The sequence below is a fragment of the Miniopterus schreibersii genome, assembly GCF_964146895.1.
Source record: "Miniopterus schreibersii genome assembly, chromosome: 14".
Taxonomy (NCBI): Eukaryota; Metazoa; Chordata; class Mammalia; order Chiroptera; family Miniopteridae; genus Miniopterus; species Miniopterus schreibersii.
In genome coordinates, this window is record NC_138114.1 from 35,729,647 (window position 1) to 35,752,002 (window position 22,356).

General features: G+C 34.3%; 1 protein-coding gene and 1 pseudogene across 3 annotated transcripts in view; one reads left to right on the forward strand and one right to left on the reverse strand.

Moving 5' to 3' along the window:
* The window catches only part of TBC1D12 (TBC1 domain family member 12), a 66,359-nt gene extending 45,854 nt beyond the window's left edge, over positions 1 to 20,505 (forward strand). For both annotated transcript variants that reach the window (XM_081158624.1, XM_081158625.1), the window contains 9 exons: positions 730 to 847; positions 2,081 to 2,187; positions 7,204 to 7,284; positions 10,855 to 10,943; positions 12,054 to 12,125; positions 14,417 to 14,545; positions 15,109 to 15,218; positions 17,507 to 17,765; positions 18,666 to 20,505. In XM_081158624.1, coding sequence (XP_081014750.1) covers positions 730 to 847; positions 2,081 to 2,187; positions 7,204 to 7,284; positions 10,855 to 10,943; positions 12,054 to 12,125; positions 14,417 to 14,545; positions 15,109 to 15,218; positions 17,507 to 17,765; positions 18,666 to 18,734 — 1,034 coding nt within the window. In that variant the 3' untranslated portion in view covers positions 18,735 to 20,505. The remainder of the gene's footprint in view (positions 1 to 729; positions 848 to 2,080; positions 2,188 to 7,203; positions 7,285 to 10,854; positions 10,944 to 12,053; positions 12,126 to 14,416; positions 14,546 to 15,108; positions 15,219 to 17,506; positions 17,766 to 18,665) is intronic.
* LOC308567284 (ubiquitin-ribosomal protein eL40 fusion protein pseudogene) lies at positions 7,396 to 7,785 on the reverse strand (annotated as a pseudogene). Its single transcript has one exon. The product of its transcript is annotated as a ubiquitin-ribosomal protein eL40 fusion protein pseudogene (transcript).
* Positions 20,506 to 22,356: the final 1,851 nt, after the last annotated feature.

Genomic DNA, 22,356 nt, shown 5'->3' on the forward strand with positions numbered 1-22,356 from the left:
AAAGTGGATCTGCCTACTTGGCCTCCTGCTTGCCTGTTAAGACAGTTCCTGGAGCATATGTGAAACAATTTAGAAAACACTTTAGCTAGCTGATCTCTGAAGTCCCCACTGGTTCTAAAATTATATATAACTGCATATGTGTATAGTTTTTACATATATATATATATATATATATATATATATATATATATTTCACTTCTCTGTTTTTGAGGTATCTCTTCTGAAATTGTGACTTCTGATTTTCAGAGGGGTGTTGTGTGCATGTGTGTGTATTAGGGGAATTTTTAAATTTTAATCTAGTTAGCAAGGTGAAACATCATATTCAGTTTTTAGTGTCATGTGGTTTTGTGTGAGGAAATTCATAAACCCCTTGTATGAAAAAAGGGTATTGGTTAATTGCTCACTGTTAATTCATGGCAAATTTCAGTTCATTGATTAAGTACAAATAGAAGACGTGATACCGTAATCTGTGTAAGTGATTTTTTTGACCTTTGTTCCAATGTGTAGAATAGGAGATGTTACTTTAAAATTATATTAAACAAGTTCATTTTCTTTCTCTTTTTACCTCCTTCCCTCTCCCATCTTTCCTTCCTCCACCCTCTCCCTGTTTTTCTTCCTTTTATTTAGAATATTCTTTTTGAGAAAGCTCTTTTGTAGGCTTAGGTAGAAGGAAAAGGGGGTTTTGCTCTAGCTCTTTTGTATTGAAATATTCTTACTTGTTTAAAACAGAAATTAAAGAAGCACATAAAAGGAAAAAAATAATGAAAGAACGATTTAAACAAGAAGAAAATATTGCAAATGCAATGGTAATTTGGATCAATGAAATACTGCCCAATTGGGAAGTAATGTAAGTAAGCAGACTTTTCCTGAATTCCAGTCTTTCTCCAAAGACCTTATGTTTCCAATTTTCTATTTTTTTATTACTTCCACCATGTAGCCTATGCTTATCTCTGTGCCTTTGCTTCTATAAACCCCTCAATTTCTAAGACCTGCTTCCCTTACTGACCACCCTCTCTACCTGTCAGAATCTTACCTATCTTTTGAGTCCCATTTGAAATGCTATTTGATTCATGAAACTTTTGATTTTTCTTTAGTTACCATGTGTTCTAAATTCTTACATATATCATCCATTGCAAGGTGCACTATTGATGTCATTGCAGATTTTTGCAAAGAAAATACTAAAGTATGTACATTCATTATAAGGTGCATTTATTAAACGTTAAATATAAGTGATTTTAATATGCTTCCCTCATAATCAAGAGAATGTTGTATGTATACATATATTTTATATATATATCATAAAATATATGTTTTCCTTCTGTAGTGTCCCATTATACTTCAAGACTAACGTACTTCTTGCTTTACTTTGTTTTTAATTTTTTTATAATATTTTTGTACATTCCTTATCTTTCCTCTAGACTGGAGGGTAGGAGATGTCTTCTGCAATGTCTAGTACAGGAAATGCATTGGGAATTTGTTGAATATTGGACATGTGATAGATATTATATTAGGCTCTTTACATAAGTAATCACATTTGATTCTTACAACCCTTACTTCCACTTACAGGGAAGCTCTAGGTCAGATAGGTTAAGTGATTTGCCCAAGGTTATACAATTAATGAATGGTTAAACCAGATCTGAAGTCAGTTCTATCGGATTCTAAAGCCCACACTCTTAAGCAGACTATACTGCCTCTCAAAGACTAGGGCCTTACCCATAGTAAGTACTTAATGATTTTCTTCTGGGTACTGAATTGACAACAAAATTTTACGTTCCTTTTATTCTCTTTTTTCATAATAATTATACTTTTCTGATTCATTTTATCAGAAAATGGCAGCTACAGAAGGCAGTTCCCTTTAAATTACTATTGTCTCTCTTTAGGGTACTATATTTTTTAGGCCTTTTTTTTTTTTTTGTGCCTACAAGCATGAGCCCAATGAAAAGAATGCATCACATACTTAACTTTCTGTGTTTTTAAAAATCATTCAGTCAGTTGGCCATAGACTAGGTAAACCATGATGCAACTAGTATTTTTGGTATAAAAAGTAACTTTCTCCTTTTTTCTCCCCCTTTAATTCTAGGCGTAGTACAAGAAGAGTTCGAGAATTGTGGTGGCAGGGATTGCCCCCTAGTGTTCGTGGGAAAGTTTGGAGTCTAGCTGTAGGAAATGAACTAAATATCACTCCTGGTTTGTATTCTATATTCAGTTACTCCCACACATACAAATAGCCATCTCCAGAGTTACAAAGCAGATTAGTAGATTAGCCATTTAAAAAGGCATTACCATGTATAATTCATTTTAAGAGCATGCTTCATTCCCCATCCCCTTCTAAAACCTGGTATGATTTAATAAGTTTATTATATTTCATATTATCAAAATAAGATTTGTGGATTTTCCTTTAGTTTACAACCATCAGTAATATTCCTGTCATCCAAATATCTTAACTTTAGGTAACTACAAACACTTCTGGGATTCTAGGTAGCAGTGGATGTAGTCTGGCTGTGGGAAGGTTTCCCCTTTATTTAAAAAAAACACACACATAATTATTGGGGGAAGGCTAGAAATGTCTTTTTCTACATCTCTACTCAAACTAGTCCTTTTGGATTTTGAAAATTTTGAAGTTTAAAAAAACAAAAGACTCTCTAAAGGAATTGTTTTATTTTCTTAAGTTTCTTAAAACTTTGAAGAATAGGAGTAAAATGTAGAGTAGTTTTGATGAAGTTTAAAAAAATTAAAATAAGGATAATACCAAATGGGGTAAATGTAAAATAGTTAATAATAAAAGGTGGTCCATAGGTCTCAGTGATAATAATAATGATAGACAATGGGGTAGTGAACACAATACAATATACAAGTGATGTATTATAGAATTGTACACCTGAAACCTATATAATTTTATTAACCAATGTCATCCCAATACATTCAATTAAAAAAAAAAAAAAAAGAAACTTCAATTGAACAAATGTTTGAAATAACTCACTTTTATGTATTTTGTGGCACAACAAAAATATGTTGTCATTGCCATTTCAGGAGAAGGAAATTTATCTTCCAAGAAGCATATTGGTTCACCTTCGAATTTCCAGTGCTGAAACCCTTTTTGGCCAATGAAGGTTTTTCCGGAGTGGGATTTAATCGCATATCCTGCCCCCATCCCTACTTATGTGTTCTGTTTATACCTTGCAGCAATAAAAGTTAGTTCATTCTTGGATTTATCTGGTTAAAAAAAAAGACTTAGGGACTCCAGTTAATAATATAAATAATATATTGTTACTGTCATTTAAAGTATTTACATATTTATTGAAAAATAGTCAAACAATAGTAAAGTAGAAACTATATCTTTCTTTCCTCTCTTCCACCCAAATTCTGGCTTTTGATCCTGCTTATATGTACAAGTAAGCAATTTGGTGGATGTTCTTCCAGATCTTTTTCTGTGCACATAAAAAAGAGTGTTTCTACATATCATAATTTTTTAGGCTTCTCTTTATCTTCTATTTTTTCCCCCACACAAAAAAGGAGTTTATGCCATAAGATCATTCAGTGGCTTGCTTTTATCTATAACCTGGACACCCTTTCATGTCAGTACATGCAAGTGTACCTAAGTGTGCTGCTGTAGCTGTACCGTATTCCACAGTTTGGCTGTACTATCATTAATTTAGCCATTTTCCTAGTGATCAGTCAGTGACGTATATATTAAAAGAATATCAGGGTACTGTTTTTTACCTTCCAAATCAAAAGTGATTAAAAAGTGACAATTACCGAAATAAATTGTGACCGAAAATAATTTAGAATTATTTGCCAAAAGCCTCAAAAACCATAACCTTTGACCTGTTTACTCTAGTTCTAAGAATCTGCTCTAAGGAAATAATCAGGATTGGGTGCAGAAGCTTTTCTGTAAGGATGTTCATTGCAGCAATCTGCATTATATATAACTGGACAGAATTATAACAGATATCTTTAGTTCTGAAAGTGATGCCATATATGATTTTTAAAATTCATTTTCACAGATATCCCATAATGAATATGTTCTTTAAACTGGACTTTTTTTTTTTTTAATTTGAAAAATAGAATTTAGAGAAAGAATTGAGTTTTTAATTTAGCTTAGTATTGGTTAGGTTCTACGTTACTTGACTCTCCTTTCCAAATAAAACAAAGGTTTCTTTTGCCTTCTGTGCTTGGAACAGATTAAAAGGAAATGCTTTGACATTATAGTTAGAACTTTCAGTTAGATCATTAAAATCCTGAATATTAAGGATTGTTGAACATACTGTAATTGTTTAAAGTGTTAGGAATTGGTTTTATATACAGATGAGGCGAAGAAGCATTGGTGGCTATTTGACATTTTGTTTTGTTTGCAGTCTTTTCTTGAGAACTTTGGCTTTAGAATGTTAGGTATCCTGACAACTTAAACATTGAAATATTGGTTAAGTTGGTATTAACCTTTTGTGATACTGTACTCAAAATAGTTTTTTTTTAAAAGTTTGAAATAACTAGGCCATTTATTTTCAAAGTAATTTTAGGTTTTCTCTAAAAAACAATTATGTGTTCAGGAATGGGATGGGTACTTATCGAAATTTAGGAAGCTAAATTTTGATAAGTAAATTTACTTTTGATAACCTTGTTTACTTCCAGTGGCTATAATAGTTTGACTCCTTACCTGTTGTATTTGTTTTAATCATGAAATTTACAACCATTAGGGAACAGTACAGTAAATAAGAATAAGGGATCTAATGTCAGTCAAATGTTGTTCAAATCTTGGTTCTACTATATATTAGGTTTGTGACCTTGGGCAAATTACTTAATGTCTAGAAGTCTTAGTTTTCTTCATCTGTAAAATGGGGGTAAGCTTGTTAGCTATCTCAAAGAATTGTTCTAACATTTTTTGTGTGATAATGAGTATAAAATTATAGTGAAAGTGAAATTTGCTAAGAGTATATACAATATCATCATTGTCAGAAAATCAGAAAGTGAAATATAAAATGATCTTAAAGTATTTTTTGTTCCCAAGATACATCTTTAAGTCTGCTTCAGAGCTCTACATTTGTAGATTTAAAATAAAATGAATATGACATACAGAGTCAAGCAAGGAATTGAACTGATATACAGGTCTTCATATTAAAGATAAGCACTGTAAATCTTCCCTCGAGAAGTGTCCTCTAATGTGTTTTTTGTTTTGTTTTAATATTTTTATTCAATTGATTTTAGAGTGAGAGGAGGGAGAGGGGGAGAGAGACATGGATCGGTTGCCTCCTGTATGCTTCCTGACGGGGGACAGTGCTCCAACCAACTGAGTCATACCAGCCAGGGCAAATGTGACCTGCATAGTCAAGCAAGGAATTGAACTGAGACAGAGGTCGTCTTATTATAGATAAGCACTGTAAATCTTCCCTTCGAGAGATGTTCTTTGATGTTTTGAAATGCATTTCCACAATTTTACTGTTGGATCAATTTTGTAGCTTCTAGAGGTGATGGATTTGTTTGGTGAGCCTTTCTTGTTCCAAGACAGTTTTAAAATTTGAGTACAATAGTGACACTTGACCTGGCTTGGAAGCAGTTTGGAACAAAATGTGTGAACTTCAGTTTGGTTCCTGATAACTGGAAAAAATTTTATATCTAAATTTAAAACTTATGTCCAGCTCTTATACCAAATGGAGTAGGGCACAAATAATAGAAATTTTGAGTTTAATTTCTTTTTTAATTTCTTCCCAAACCATTATGAAAAGTGAACAGAAAGGGGATGAGATCAGATTATTAAGAGTCTGTTTGAAATATATCTAGTAAGTTATTTTATAATGATCTGATTCTTGGCAATATAAGAATACTTATTATGGTACAATAATACATTGGAATACTGTGCAGTTGTTAAACTAAAGCAGACTTATTCTGCTAACCTGGAACAACTTCCAGTATAATAAAGCAAGTTGTAGATTAGTGCTGTAATTAATTTGGTGCTACTGTGTTTTGAAAAAATGAAGATAAATATGTATGTACTTGTGCATGCATATTTTCATCTTTAGAGCTCTGGTAAGCATAGTTGCATCTGAGGGAAGTAAATTTTTTCACTATACTGTTTCGTACTTTTGGAAAATTATTTTTTTTAATTCTGTACCTGTATTACCTTTAAAAACAAGTAAATTTTCTAAAAATATGTTTTTATTAATTTCGGAGAGAGGAAGGGAGAGGGAGAGGGAGAGAGAGAAACATCAATGATGAGAGTCATTGATCGGCTGCCTCCTGCATGCTCCCTACTGAGGATCAAGCCCACAACCCTGGCATGTGCTCTAACAAGAATCAAACTGTGACCAGGAGGTTCATAGGTCAACACTTAACCATGTAGCCATGCTGACTGGGTCAAATAAATTTTTCTAACAAGATTAATTAAAGCAAAAAATGTTCTTGGTATTTGGGGCTATATGTAAATGTTGGTGTTTGGGCAAGAAATATTTTTTGCTGTTCTTCTGTCATTGAAATTTTTTTGGGTATAATTTAAAAATACATAATGGTTAGTTAGAAAGTAAAGACAATTAAGTTTTGAGAATGTGAAAAATGTGTTTTTATGTTCTTGAAATTTTAATGAGTTCCTGCATACGAAAGTGTAGAGTGTGGTCTCAAAAAGTGATTGGGCACTTAAAGTAAAAAAGGGGTAGAGATTTTCATATGTGACCCTTTGACTGAAGTTTATGTAGCTTTAGATAGCAATACATAATGGAGAAACCAGTTTCAAGAAAGAAGGAAGCAAGAATTAGCATTTATTGAGGGTCTGTAAGGTGTCAGGAGCTTTACATAAGTAATCTTGTTTAATCATTAGTAACTCATGAATAGGTATCATTTTTCTCCAGTTTACAGATGAAGAAAGCCAAGTTCCAGAGTTAGAAAGTAGCTTTTTTGAAGTCCTACAGGTGACTCCAAAAATCATGTTTCTGCTGTTCCACAATGGCTCCTTTAGCAGAAGTGTCTCTACCTGCCTCATACATACATTCTATATTGTAGCTATTTGGATGGCTGCTCTGGGATATTTTCATTTGCTGTCTTTCTGGGTGTAATAGTTTTGGTAGAATCAAGTATTTCAATTTGCCACATTTTTTAATGCCAGCCGCATAAGGGATACCTGACCTATAATGGGATCTTTTTGTTTAAGAGTAAAAATAAAAATATATAAATATATTTCTTTCCTACTGTTTATGAATTTTTGTTCTTTTTCCCCAGAACTTTATGAAATCTTCCTATCAAGGGCAAAAGAACGGTGGAAAAGCTTCAGTGAAACAAGTTCAGAGAATGATACAGAAGGTGTGATGATTATTATTTTTCTGTTCAACGAAAGGGAAACTTTATTGAGGTCCCAGGGCCACGGGGTTCAGGCAGAAGGCCACCCTGCGGGCCGAGGAGGAGGTGGTGGAGGGGCCTTATTTAACCTCCTCCTTGGGCCACAGGTTGTTGGTGTGGCCACACTTGCTACAGTTTACAGCAGAGGGGCACAGGTGGGTATAACACTTGTGGCAGATTATTTTGTTGAAGTTGTACTTCTGGGCCAGCTGGCAGAGGGAAGGCTCAATGATCCCACCCTGCTTAGGAAGCACCAAGTGCAGGGTGGACTCTTTCTGGATACTGTAGTCTGACAGAATGCGGCCATCCTCCAGCTGCTTGCCTGCAAAAATCAGACGCTCCTGGTCAAGTGGGATGCCATCCTTGTCTTGGATTTTAGCTTTGATGTTCTCAGTGGTGTCACTGGGCTTGATGGTCTTGCTAGTCAGGGTCTTCACAAAGATCCACATCTCTTAGTCTGCTGGGGAGGCCACTCCACCTCCTCTTTGAAGAGAAAGGGTGTGATTATTTTTTGTTAACAAATTTCTGGATGAAAATCCAGTCACTGAAGATAATGGTTTGATTTTTACCATGTGTCAGGAACTGTAGAATTGCTTTACATACATTATCTCCTCTAATGTTAGTAGCTCTTTAAGTAGTGGTATTATCCTGGATGATATAAGGGGAAACTCAAAGTAGTTAACTTGTAAGCAGTGAAGCCATGATGTAAACTCAGGTTGTTGGACTCCAGAGCCCAGGATTTAATCACAATAGTTAAGACTAATGGGGTGGCCCAGCCAGTGTGGCTCAGTGGTTCAGCATTGACCCATGAACCAAGAGGTCACAGTTCCATTCCCGGTCAGGGCACATGCCTCGGGTTGCCGGCTCAGTCTCCAGCAGGAGGCAGCGCATTGATGTTGATGTATTGATGTTTCTATCTCTCTTTTCCTCTCCCTCTTTCTCTGTCTAAAAATAAAAATTAAAAAAAAGACTAATGGGGTGAAGTATTTTTAGGACAACTCTTAATAATAGATCTTTATACCTCCCTTGTGACCTCTTGCCTCCTCTCTCACTTTCACTCCCTCCCTAATATCTCATTTATTATTCTTATGCCTAATCTTGCTTATTTAATTCACCCATATACTCCTCTTTTTCCTCCACTCATCAATTTTCTTCATCATTTTGGAGGAAGTAATTTTTTCTGTTATCATAGTTTATTAAATGTAGGTAAATTTGTTCAACCATCTCTTGTCCTTCAATAAGGGGAAGCCATTTGTCTGCCACTTTTCTTTCTATATTTGTTCTATTTAGTAGAAAGCAAACCTTCTTCTCTTGCCCGTAAGTACAACTCTAAAAATGAACATGGCTTAGGATAGAGAAATGGTGCATATCTTATAGTGGTTTTCTATCAGTATGTAAACAACTCTGTTAAGTTCCTTGAATATTGTTCTTTTTTATTTGAGAAAAGCAACAGTACACCTGAAACTAATATAAAGTAATATTGAATGTAAACTGTAATTGAAAAAAAAGTGAACAGTAGGGAGAAGAAAATTCACCAAACAAGGTTAGAGAGGAGCTTGATTTTGAGAAAGGTTCACGTAAGTATCATCCTGAGACCTGTTAGCTATATCAGCTATATGTGGGGAAACTAAAGGTGTAAGATGTAGGTGTTTCATCATTCTTCTTACACTCATTTTTATGAAGTATTGAATGTATAAGAATTAAAATTTTAAGCACTTCTGAGATATCTTGTCATGATTAAGTGGTAAAAGTTGTACTTTAGTAGAAGTTAATTGAATGTAAATGAAGAATTGTTCCAATGAGAAGCAATGATCTCTTTAAATTTCTGATTTCTTATTTTCTGGGTGTTTATAATTTTCAGTTGTAATTAAACTTTTTTGCCATTATTTTTCAAATATTACTTCTGCCCTATCTTCTCTCCTTCTGAGTCTCTAATTACAAGTATGTCAGAACATTTAACAGTGTCCTACAAGTCTCTTATACTCAAAAAAGATTTTCCTTTTTTTGGCCTTATTTTAGATTATTTTTATTGACCTATTTAATTAAGTTCACTAGTCTTTTTTCCTGTATCCAGTCTATTAAATCTGTTCAATGAGTCTTTAATTTCAGATATTATACTTTGTAATTCTAGAATGTTACCTGGGTTTTTTTTGTAGATTCTATTTCTCTGTTGAAATTCTTCATTCCATTTCATACATTTTTCTCCCCATCTTTTTCTCTATTTTCTTTAACCATGTAACAATGTTCTTGTTTGTTAATTTCAATACTGGATCATCTGCAGGTCTGCTTCTACTGGCTGGTTTCCTCGATTATAAAATATTTTCCTGTTGCTTTGCATATCTTAAAATCTTACATTGTATGTCAGTCATATATAAAAAGAATTTATAGCCCTGGCCGGTGTGGCTCAGTGGTTAGAGCGTCGGCCCTCAGACGGAAGAGGTCCCGGGTTTGATTCCGGCCAAGGGCACGTACCTCAGTTGCAGGCTCTGCCCCAGTCGGGTCAAGTGCAGGAAGCAGCCAGTCGATGTGTCTCTCTCTCATTGATGTCTATCTGTCTCTCTCTCTTTCCCTTCCACTCTCTCTGAAAAGCAGTGGAAAAAATATTCTCCGGTGAGGATTAAAACAACAACAACAACAATAATAATAATAATAAGTAAATAAATAAATAGAATGTATAACTGAAGCTGATGTTTCTTTTTTGCTTAGGCAGTTGGGTTATCACCTCGATTCAGTCAGTAATTGAGCTAGATTGGGGCAAGGTTGCAGCTTTAGATTTAGTTCATCTCAGGTTTCAAATTTCTCAATGGGAAAAACTGCCCCTATTTTGATGACAGGCTCCTCCCTCTGTGAGACCCTCCCCAAGGACCATGTGATTTTGAATGATTTTAATCTGCCTTTCCAGCCCTGCTTTCTGCACTTCGCTACACTAGCACTCAGCAAAAGTCCCATAGTGGGAAACCAGATATGCATTCAGGCTTTAATTACATAAGTCTTATTTGTCCCTGAAAAGCTCTTCCGGTTTCTCTTTCCCCAAGTAAAGTACCTTTGTCTCTGGCATGCTCAATCCTGAGCCCATGCCTAGACTTGACAGATGGGCCTAGAAAGAAAAACAACCACTGGTATCCTCTCACCTAGGAAAGGCTCGTCTCTGGGATTTAAATTCTCTAGACCTCTCTGTGTACACAGTTCTCTTTTGCCTTTTTTAAAAATGTGATATTTGAAATATATATTTTTTCCAGTTATTGTGGGAGTGATAATCTACCTACGCTCTGTAAAAAAAACAAACCCCTACCTTCTAAAAAAACTGGAAGTAGAAATCCTTCACCATATAACTTTCTAATAAATTCATAGATATTCACAGAAGAGGCTCTAAGTTCCAGCAAAAGCTATGTGACATCATGTCTTTAAGTTTCTTGATTATTCAGCTTTTAACTTTCCTTAAGTAACATATATGCTATGTGATCATTCTTTTTACAAGATTGAACTGGATATAGCCAAGTAATAATTTTAACTTTATTTACCTGGCAAATACAGGTGTATCTGTTGCTGATCGAGAGGCCAGTCTGGAATTAATTAAGTTGGACATATCCCGTACATTTCCATCTCTCTACATCTTTCAGAAGGTGAGGGTTTCTAACCAGTTTTTAACTACTTTTTTAAAAACCCAAATAAATTCTCCAGATTCATAGCTATTATTATTTAAAAAACAAAACTATAAAAATTGGGGAACTTTATATTAAAAATGTGAAACCAGTAGGAAAATTTTAAAGGAAATTATTTTATTCTACTGACTGGATGCATTGCAGTTAGCATAGCACATAATAATTTTATGTAGTAGGTACTTTGATGAATTATCATTGAGGTGAATTTTTTTGTTTTACTTTTTATTCTGTAAGATACTTGAATTTTAACAATTTCCCCTCGTAAATTGCTACAATATAAAGGAATTTGTCCCCAAATTTAAACATTTTTCAGAATTACTTTTGAAATAGGGTGGGGGGAAGTTGTTTTTTGTGCAGAGGCTATTAAGTTCCTTACAGGGATGTAAAGTACAGCATAGGGAATACAGTCAATAATATTGTAATAACTGTATGGTGCCAGGTGGATCCTAGACTTATTGGGGGAATCACTTTGTAAGTTATATAAATGTTTAACCACTATACTGGACACCAGAAATTAGTATAATATTGAATGTCAACTGTAACTGAAGAGAAAAATGTTTTTAAAGTTGCTTAAATTTTATGAGACATGATTACATGTTATATGCACATTATATTTGTCTCAGATCTTTAATATATGGCATTTCTCTCTTTAAATTGATAAAGTGAGACAAACATTTTTACTATTAAGATTAAAATTATTAATAAACTTAATTTAGTGTAGCTTGATGGCATTTTTTTTTTCTTGCTGAAATTGTAATATATAAAATGAAACATCTGTTCTCCTTGTAATCTTATTGTACCAAATCCAGAAGTCTTTAAAATTATACATAAACTATATAGCTTGTATCCCTCAAGTGAGTTTGTTTGACTTTTTGTTGTTTAGGATTAATATTCTTTTAATTCTTTAGAAAAATTTTGGTGCAGAGTGCATTTAGAATATTTCTGACAATGATTAAATATACTAACTAAAATTAGTCTTTTAGGAAATGCTGAAGTTTATTAATATGTTATTTGACAATTAACTTGGAGACAATTATTTGTATACTTTGACATTCCATTTTCTCTCCAAAGGGTGGCCCATATCATGATGTCTTACATAGTATCTTAGGGGCATATACATGTTACAGACCTGATGTTGGTTATGTAAGTATTTGTTTCAGTCTGTTTTCTGAATAGAAACATTTAATCTATCTTGTCCAAGTATATTATATTGTATTAGCTCCCAAATGTGTGTATCTCTGTGTCTTTTTTCTTTGGGCCTATCAACTTACCCAGAGAGAAACCTTTCCATCTCCTACCAGAGGCTTATGAAGCTGGCTGCCAGTTTTCTGGGAGAGCAGCTGGGGATTTCACCATTCAATTTGTAAACTTTCATTTATTGCCACTGCTATTGTCTGGTGCCCTGGTGCCTTCTCACCTTCTCTCTAACCTACCTCTTCTTGACTGGGCCTCCAGGTTGAGGGAAGCATGGGAGAGGGGATTTGCTCCTTTTACAGACTGTCAGCCAATCCTAGTTTTATTTTATTATTTTATTTTTTATTTTATTTTATTATTTGTGTTTAGTGTTTAGTTTAGTTTAGTGTAGTGTTTAGTTTAGTTTAGTTTAGTTTATCCTCACCTGAGGATACTTTTTCTTTGATTTTTAGAGTGGGAGAGAGGGAGGGAAGAGGAAAGAGACAGACAGACATAGATACGAGAGAGACACATTGATTGGTTGCCTCCTGACTGGGGCCAGGGATCAAACCTGCAACCCAGGTATGTGGCCTTGACTGGTAATCGAACCCTCGACCCTTTGGTGATGGGCCGACGCTCTAACTACTGAGCTAGACCGGCCAGTGCAGCACTTACCACCTTTTAATAAAACATGATTTACTTGTTTGTTGTTTATTGTGTATCTCCTTCTAAACTGTAAGAATTTTTTATTCACTGAGGTATCTCCAGTACCTAGAACAATGCCTGTCATACAGCAATAAGTACCTAGTAAATATTTGTTGAGTGAATTAATGAACAAATGTACACATGAACATGCAACAAAGTAGAGTAAGTTGTACCAGGTAGACACCCTATTGTGAGGTCTCTAAAATTCTTCTATTATAAGACAGAGGTGAGAAGATGAAGGTTTTATGACTTCTGGTTAAACATGGCAAATTGAGCAGTCACACAAGAAGCCAGAGAAGTAGGCGAAGAACAGAAAAACAGTGGGTCACAGATGCTAAGGGACTTCTGCTTAGGGGGTAGGAAAGTGCCCAGTGGGTTTTATAATAAATATCACTGGTCACCCTGGTAAGAGAAATTTCAAGATAGTATAGTAATGGAGTAGGAATCCAGATTGAAGTGTGTTAAAAAGTTTAAAGGTTGCTAAGAAAGTTGAGACAGAGGTGGTATTGCAAATATTCTTAGTGGCCTCTCTGTGTAAGTCTGTTATACAAATCTCTACCAGAAGTAATTGCTTGATAAACTTTTTTTATTGGAAGAATGAATAGTTTTACAGGATCAGTTCCATACATCTGCCTGCTCAGAAAGGCACAATAACTCCCTGTGACTCACAAGCAAGCACCGGATAGCTTAGCCTTCTCCTCGAGGCCTTTTCCAGTTCATAAATACATCCCCCTTTTTCTGATTTTTCCCATTATTCCCCTTATAAAGCTTTTGCTCCCACTGAGCTGGTTCTGCATGTCTTTACTTAGACATCTTTCTCATCCTGGAATTTTCTTATTTCGTCGTCCTGTTTTTCCAGGAATTCAGCCTCACTATCCCAAACTCCACCACCTCTTCTTTCCTGGAATTTCAACAACACTCCTCATAGATCTCTCTTATTCTTTATTTTTTTAATATTTTTTATTGATTTCTAGAGAAAGAAGGAGAGGGAAAGAGAGAGACAAACATTGATGTGAAAGTGAAACATTGATGGGCTGCCTCCTGCACGGGTATGTGCCCTGGCTGGGAATTGAACAGGCCACCTTTCTGTGCCCTGGGTGATTCCCAACCAACTGAGCCACTCCGGCCAGGGCAATCTCTCTTATTCTTAGTGCCTCACTTCCTGCCTCAGACAGATGTGTTATAACAATGAAGACAATCACCTAGTTTTCATTAAACTTTGTGATTCTATATTCTGAAAGACTTCAGATGAAGAGGAAATAAACTAGGGAGTACATTGAGATAGGCTTTTGTAGCAAGTAAAAGCTGATACTTCTTTCCAAAAATTTCCTTAATACTTTTTAAACCACACCATATGATCAAGAAATTTAAAATTAGGGATTTTATAATTATTAATGAGTTCTCTGTATTTATACCTTTGTTGGGGGGCGGGGGAAGAAATCTTGGTTAATTTTACCTTGTAATATCACTTTGTAATTTTTCAGGAATGCAATAAAATAAACTCTATAGAATTATTATTATAAATCCATTTTGATTAATTTCCTTTCCCTTTGAAGGTCCAAGGGATGTCCTTCATAGCAGCAGTTCTCATTCTCAATTTGGAAGAGGCAGATGCCTTCATTGCGTTTGCAAATCTCCTGAATAAGCCATGCCAGTTGGCCTTCTTCCGTGTGGATCACAGCATGGTATGGACATTGGGAATGAATCATGTTTTTTGTTGACTGTCCGTTTCAGTAGTCTGAATGCCCTTTTAGAGTGAAAACAATAGAAAACAAAAGTAATCTGGTCTAAAATAAACTTTCCTTATGCCAAATGAAGTAAGTCAAACAGAAAAAGCTAAGAAACATGATTTCACTCATACGTGGGATATAAAACTGAAACTTGGGGACACAAACAGCACTGTGGTGGTTGCCAGAGGGAAGGGGGTGGGGAGTAGTGAAGGAGGCCTAATATATGGTGACAGAAAATTATTTGACTTTGGGTGGTGTACACACAGTGCAGTATACAGATCTTGTAACATAGCAACCCATACCTAAAACCTGTATGATCCCATTAACCACTGTCACCCCAATAAATTTAATAAAAGAAAAAAGGATGATATAAAAGAAACTTTTCATTGAAGTATAGTTTTATGAATGCTTGCTCAGAGGTGCTAAGCAAGATTTTCTGTTAACTTATGATTGAGGATTTAATTTCTCTATTTCTATAGCGTACTCTTTAATAATTTTATTGATATTTCCATTTTTAGATGTTGAAATATTTTGCAACATTTGAAGTATTTTTTGAAGAAAATCTCTCCAAACTATTTCTTCATTTCAAATCTTATAGTCTTACACCAGACATATACTTGATAGACTGGTAAGTGATAACTTATGTACATAAAATATAATTAAAAGGAAACAAAGTATAACTTTTTGTATGTTTTAGGAACTAGAGTAAATCTCATGCACAGATCATGCATATAAAAAACCCTTTACGAACAGAGAAACTCACATTTTTGTGGGGAGGTATTTGATTAAGAGTATGGACTCAGGTTGAAATCAGAATCGCTCAGTTTGTGTTTTAGTTTCTTATCTATAAAGTGGGAATAATATTATATTTTGAGTAGCAGTGAGGGTATTTTACATGTATTATCTCATGCAATGCCTAGTACATACTAAGCTTTCAGAGTTAGTTGCTATGCCTTTATTTAGTTAACACACAAGGGCTTATGATAGTTATGATAGTTTTTTTCAAGGCTTTGTCCAGCTTTGTGACAGAGGATTGATGTCTTATTTAGGTGCTGATGTCTTTTTTCAATTTTACAATTCCAGCTCTTCTGTTTTAACTTGGAGGGTTTGCCTAAGACTCTGGTGAGCCAGTTGGTTATAGAATGGCAAGTGAATTTTGTCAAAGAGGTGGGGGAATTGCTCTTAGCATAGGTTAAGAGTATGTATGAAACATTTAAACCTTAAATCCTAATCGTTTGAAATCAGTGGGTTTCATGTAAATGATAATTTCTAATATAGAAAAAGAAATAACAGCATTGAACAAATATGGTATCTTCCCAGTTGTTTGGGCTTCTTTTATTTAGGCTTTTTTAAAAAACAAGTTATTTTTCAGTGTATTCTCTTTCATTCCCACTAGGAACATTAGAGTTCCTCTGGGAAAGCCAAAGGCAATGGGTATTATTATATCATGGCACCCAGAGGGCCAAGATCAAATACCAAATCTTTAAAGAGGGGGGAAAAAAATAACTCAGTTGTCAGTCTTGAAGACTGTGAACAAGAGGCACATCAGGCTCACAACTGATATCAGGAGCAGGATGGAACTGTTAATGAGGGAGTACTATAGACTAGAAATGGCCCATGCCCAGCCGGGCGTGGCTCAGCGGTTGAGCATCGACCTAGGATCCAGGAGATTGGGGTTTGATTCCCGGTCAGGGCACATGCCCGGTTGCGGGCTGCAGCCAATCAATGACTCTCTTATCGTTGATGTTTCTATCTCTCTCTCTCCCTCTCCCTTCCTCTCTCTGAAATCAATAAAGAGATATTAAAAAAAAATAAAAATGGCCCAGGCACTACTCGTACCCTTTCTCATTTTGAATAGTGACTTAGTATTCTCTGTACCACCAAGAGTATTCTTTTTGTTATGCAATTAAATATGTGTTTCTACTTTAAGAAGTAGACATGGATTTTTGTTTCACTGCCTGTGTTGAACTTATTACATACAAATCCCAGAATCAACTGTGCAGGAAAACAGAGGAATAAAAAAGTGGTCTTGCTAAAGAGTGGGTTTTTTTCTTTGGTTGGAGAGTTTTTAGTTCCCTTTCTCAAGTTTCATTAGCCCTAACCTCAAAGAAACACAGTCTGTGTAAAAACTGTGTACTTTCTCTGCCAAAGCAACTTTAAGAAGTTCTCTAGTACCTATTCTCCCTACTTCCCCAACCAGAATGCCACCCAAAGCACCACCAGATAATGAATTACATGATCATTGTCAGCAAGGATGTGAAAAAACATCTTGGTGATTGTGTTGGAGCATATCCATGCTCCAAAAGAAGTAGTAAGTAAAGTTTGGTTAAGGGAGGAGGGGAAAAACCTGGATGTTTGTGGAAGGAGAAGAGAAAAGAAGTAAGACTTTGTAATTTTAGATTTAGGTTACAAAAAGATGATACTTGGGTCTCTTATATAACAACAACTTTTACTGAGTATTTCTTATGTGCCAGTCACTGTTATGAAAACACTGTACATTAACCCCTTTAATTTTCAAAACAATCCTAAGAGATAGGTAGCATTCTCTTTTGATTATTGAGGAAACTGAGGCACAACAAGAATAAATAATCTTGCTCAAAGTAACACAACTAATAAGTTGCATATCTAAGATTCAGACTCAGGCATTCTAGTTTCAGAGCCATACCCTTAACAACTAGGCTGTTCTGCCACTCTGGTCTGTACTGGGCCATGTCTCTACATAAGGTTGTAAATCCACATAATTTACTTACTTATTACTTAATTTTGTATTACTCAAGCTCTATGAGGGAAAGAGCCATATTTTATTTGCCTTTTTATCCCTAATTAATTACTGTTCTTTTTATATAAAGATGTTTAATGAGTGAATGAATGAATAAATGAAAAATTTCAATGACTGTTTTCCCCCCCTAATTTTAGGATCTTCACACTATATAGCAAATCACTACCACTTGATTTGGCATGTCGAGTCTGGGATGTATTTTGCAGAGATGGGGAGGAATTTTTATTTAGGACTGGATTAGGGATCCTCCGATTATATGAAGATATTCTCCTGCAGATGGATTTTATTCATATAGCACAGTTTCTAACTAAATTACCAGAAGATATTACATCAGAAAAGCTGTTCAGCTGTATTGCAGCGATTCAGATGCAGAATAGCACCAAAAAATGGACTCAGGTAGAGTGACATTTTCCTAATTCTTATAGATGTGTTAAAACAGTCAGTTGACTTATAAAAAAAATTATGTATTTCTCAAATGTTAGTGCTTAACTTTTTAAAAGATCTTTTAAAAATAATTCTTGACTTTGAAAGAGCAAGAGTTGAAAACAGATTGCTTCTCTTTCACCTCTCCAAAGCTATGGATTTATTTTTCTGTAGTTCAGTAATATTTTATGAATTTAGTGAAGTACAACCTACAATGGTCATGGCTTTGACAAAGCAAATTTATTATTGCTTTGGTATTTCAAATAGGCAGCAATTGTATTAAAAACATGCTGTGTACTAAGGATTTGCAATAGAAAGAAAATAATGTATGATCCTGACTTTTTAGATGCTTAGTCTTGTTAGGGAAGCAAACATTGGCAGTCTTAAGTTAAGTGGCATAAAAGATAGCATTATCTTTTGCTCCGTGAATGATAGACAATAGGCATTATAAATAAGTTCACAGTTTTACTGCTTATGAAAATGAAATGTAAGAATATTGATCCAGAAAATGTTCTATTACCAAATAGTATTTTAAGAATACAGGGTGGCGCAAAAGCATGTTTACAGCTGTGAGTACACGAAACACAGAGTTGATTCTTGTTTTATTATTAATTATTGTATTATTTTCCATATGAACAACTATAACCCTACTTTTGCCCCACCCTGTATTTAACAAGTGATGAAAACTATATATCATAAAATTGCATTGAAACAAAAGGATTTGAGAATGGCAGTCTCAATCTTAACTCAGGGGACAGAGTTAACGTATAAGTATACTAGAGCTTTTTCATGTTAATAAGCTATAGTTATTTAAATCTCCTAAATCTACATGGTAGTTTTCTGAGGATTAATCTTTTCTCTGTATAATTTCAGGTCTTTGCATCTGTAATGAAGGATATTAAAGAAGGAGAGAAGAATAACAGTCCTGCTCTGAAAAGCTAATCTTCAAAATTAACAGACTAATTGGAATATAAATATGGTCTTTGATAAAAGTTTTTTGTTTTCTATGTAAAAAGGATAGAGAAACCTAAAGAATCAAGACATGGAAAACTGCTGATTTTGAATTCCATGGCTGAAGTAAATGAAATAAGTAACCTATTGACAGTATTAATAAAATAAAAAGTATTTTGTAGGGAGAGTCATTTTACAAAAGAAAAAGTTTAAATGGCTAGTTCGTACTCCATGAATTGGAGCGAACAGTAATGCAATAAAATTTTTTAACAGCTTTGGAGATACTTCAAATTTTTACATCTTTTCTTTTTTAACAGGTACCATAAAGGCACTTTGGAGGTCAGAGCAGGATTGTTTAATACTACTTTAACTTCCAAAATACTATTTCAAATAAACACCTTAGTACAGATCTCTAGTTCTGACCTTTTGAAGATATTATAGACCAAGGATAAGCAACTTTGGTTGTAAATTATTTAAGTTACTAAAGTTTATCTTCATTCACAGGTTGAGGCAAATCTTGGTTGTCTGGGAATTGGAAATACTTCAGAAATTGATTTGCATTTGTTTAGGTGTTTTTCCACTGTATCATGTCTATTTGTTTCTAAAGGGAATTTTTTTTTTTCCCTTAAGGAATTCCTGTTACTCAAAGTGGTTTAGCCTTTCTGTATCTAGTTTAAAAAATGGTTCATCGAGTAATTTAAGAAAGCTAACTGATAGAAGGAAAGTTTTTTGCACTTTAATGGACTGAAGACTTGATTTGGGAAGTAAGTCCATAAATATGAATGAGGTTTTTCACTGGTAAGAGTAAAAAGTATGAATTCTAACAGTTCTTAGCAAGACTTGAGATTTTTTAGTTAAAATTCCTTCACTGTTTGTAGAAGTAAAATTTGTTAATTTCAGTTTGAAATTTGAAATCTTAATATGTAGCCAAGTCCATGACTTGTAAAATACTGTGCATAATTTTTTAATCAAAGGAAATAAGAGTAAAAGAAAAAGATAAACAGTTTTCTAATGAGTCTAACTTTGATGGTATAGTGGATAAAGAAATTATTAATTATTGATAAATTGACATTAAATTTATTATAATGTGTTTAATTCTTAACCTAAAATAAATCACTTGAATATTATGAGTGATAGCTATATAACATGCTGTTCGGTTAATAATTAGATTTGTAGTGTGCTTTTATGTTGCAGTTTGGTTTGAAACAACACTTAAGCACACTATTTCTGTTAGTGGTATATTGTCTTCAAACTAACAAGCCTAAGAACCTTGTTAGTGTAGTGACTGCCTCTTTAGGAGTATGGGACCAGATGTGCCCATATATTTTTACCCCATGGGTCATTCTAGCCTAGGGACCACTAGTGGAACCCTCAGAAATTAACTCCTGTCATAGGAGCTTGCTTAGTGGAAACTAGTAGTGTAATAAAATATTGAGGGAGTACCCAGGGTCTTATAGGTTTTACAGTAACATTCTGACTCTGGTAACTACTTCCTTCACATTGGTGACCCTGATAGAGGGAATGTAAGCCCTGGCAGTAATCTCATTGAGGTTATACTACCTGCCTGAGTTTAATCTTCCTTTTGTGCATTTCTTTCCTGAGTTGGACCTACGTTACTGTAATTCTTTGTCTTATTTTTTTTATTGTATAGTTTACCTTTCAAGTATAAATGTGTATATAAAATGTAAATACAAGGAATTCACTAAAAACCACTATTAACAATTACTGTGTAAATAAAACTTGTAAGCAGAGTAATTACTTGAAATGAGTCTTCATTACTTTGGGGATATCTGGTTTATTTAACCACATTTGGAGAAAAAACTGGAAACTTTTCTTGCCAAATTTCTCTTCCAAGGGATGTACTAGGCCTTCAGCCTCTTGAGACTGACAGTACTGGCAGCTAAAATATTGTACTGTATCTTTCCTTGAACCTCCCAAACAGTATGGGGCTATTCACTTAGTATACGACAGTTTTCCTTTTGGTTAAAGTAAATATTCAATTAAAAAATAACTCTTCCTACAGGCCTCAAGATAATGTGAAATTTAATATGGTATTTCATTTTGTCTAACACACACACACACACACACACACACACACACACACACACACATTCTACTTAATCAATATATATATTTATTTCTCACTTCATTGTCCTTTTAGCTCAGGTCTGTGTTGTGTTATTTTAGTGCTACTACAAGATTCCAGTAACTGGCATAGTGTTCAGAAGTCACAGAACATAGTCATAGTTTTTGCTGATTTATGTTGCATTGATGATCTTCATATAATGTTAATGGTTTGAGTTAGGTAGCATTTGCAAAAGTGCATTGAGATTTTCAAAGCCCCTGACATCAAGATAATAGCTTTCATTGTAACTTAGGAATTGATGCTATTTTTATGTATAAAAGTCAACTTTTTAGAGTACATTGTTGGAGGGTATAATTCTAAATCATATAATCATGGAATAATTGATCGTACTTCATAATGCCATATTGTTTATTTTGCTTTTTCATATCCTATTTTGGATAAGAAAATTATTTTGTATTCCATGAGTATATTCAAACAGAGATTGGTATAAAAGAGGCAAAAAAATATGTGAAGTACCATTGGAAAATTAGATTTGAATTTGCCATGATTAGTTGACATAGTGTCAGAAAACAAAGTCTTGCTTCTGGGGGGAAAATTGATTTTTGTTTTGAATTCCTATTATTTGGATGTCAAAGCAGTACCCAAAATGTGAATTCCCAAATGTAGTAAAACTTCATTAATTAGAACTTCACTTCTTCATAACATGTAAAAACAAAAATTAAATAGTTTTAAAAAAGATTTCAGAGAAACTAGCCACTTGAGAGAGAGAAAAAAGCCTTAGCTATATATATATATATTTTTTTTTTTTTTAAATCCTCACCCAAGGATATATGCCCATTGACTTTTAGAGAGAGAGGAGAGAAAAACATTGATGTGAGAGAGAAATATCCATCAGCTGCCTCTGTGAGCATTCTGACTGGGGATCAAACCCGCAACCCAAGTATGTATCCTGACCAGGAATTGAACCTGCCACCTTTTTGGTGTATAGGATGACATGCCAACCAACTAAGCCACCTGGCAGGGCAAAAGCCCAAGCCTTTAATATTGTTTGCTTACTAACAGTGTAATTGCAATGGAAGTTAATTACTTGGCACTTTGATGAATGCAGGAACATTTGTTAAGCTCTGATTATGTGACAAGCACTGACTTTAATATTTTAAAAGGCTAAATAAAGTTACCAGGCTTGGGAAGTCAGCAAAATTGCATCTCTTTCTAAACATTATGCAATTCATATTGATCTTCCATTGGTTCCAATTAATGAGGTTTTACTATGTGGGTTGGGTTTATTTCCTAATAAACACCAGGAAGGAAATTTGCCTTTTTTAGAAATTTCATTGCAAAAGTGTTTCATTTAGTGAACATTTAAGTAAAAAGTACTTTCATGATTTTATTTAAGGTAAAATGACTTTTGTTCTATTGCAATGTACTTGGAAAATCACTTTTGTAATAATATGAGTGCTATAGACTTTATATAAAATTGACAACAGTGGTATATATACGTTTGTTCTCATTTTTCATCTTTAGGCA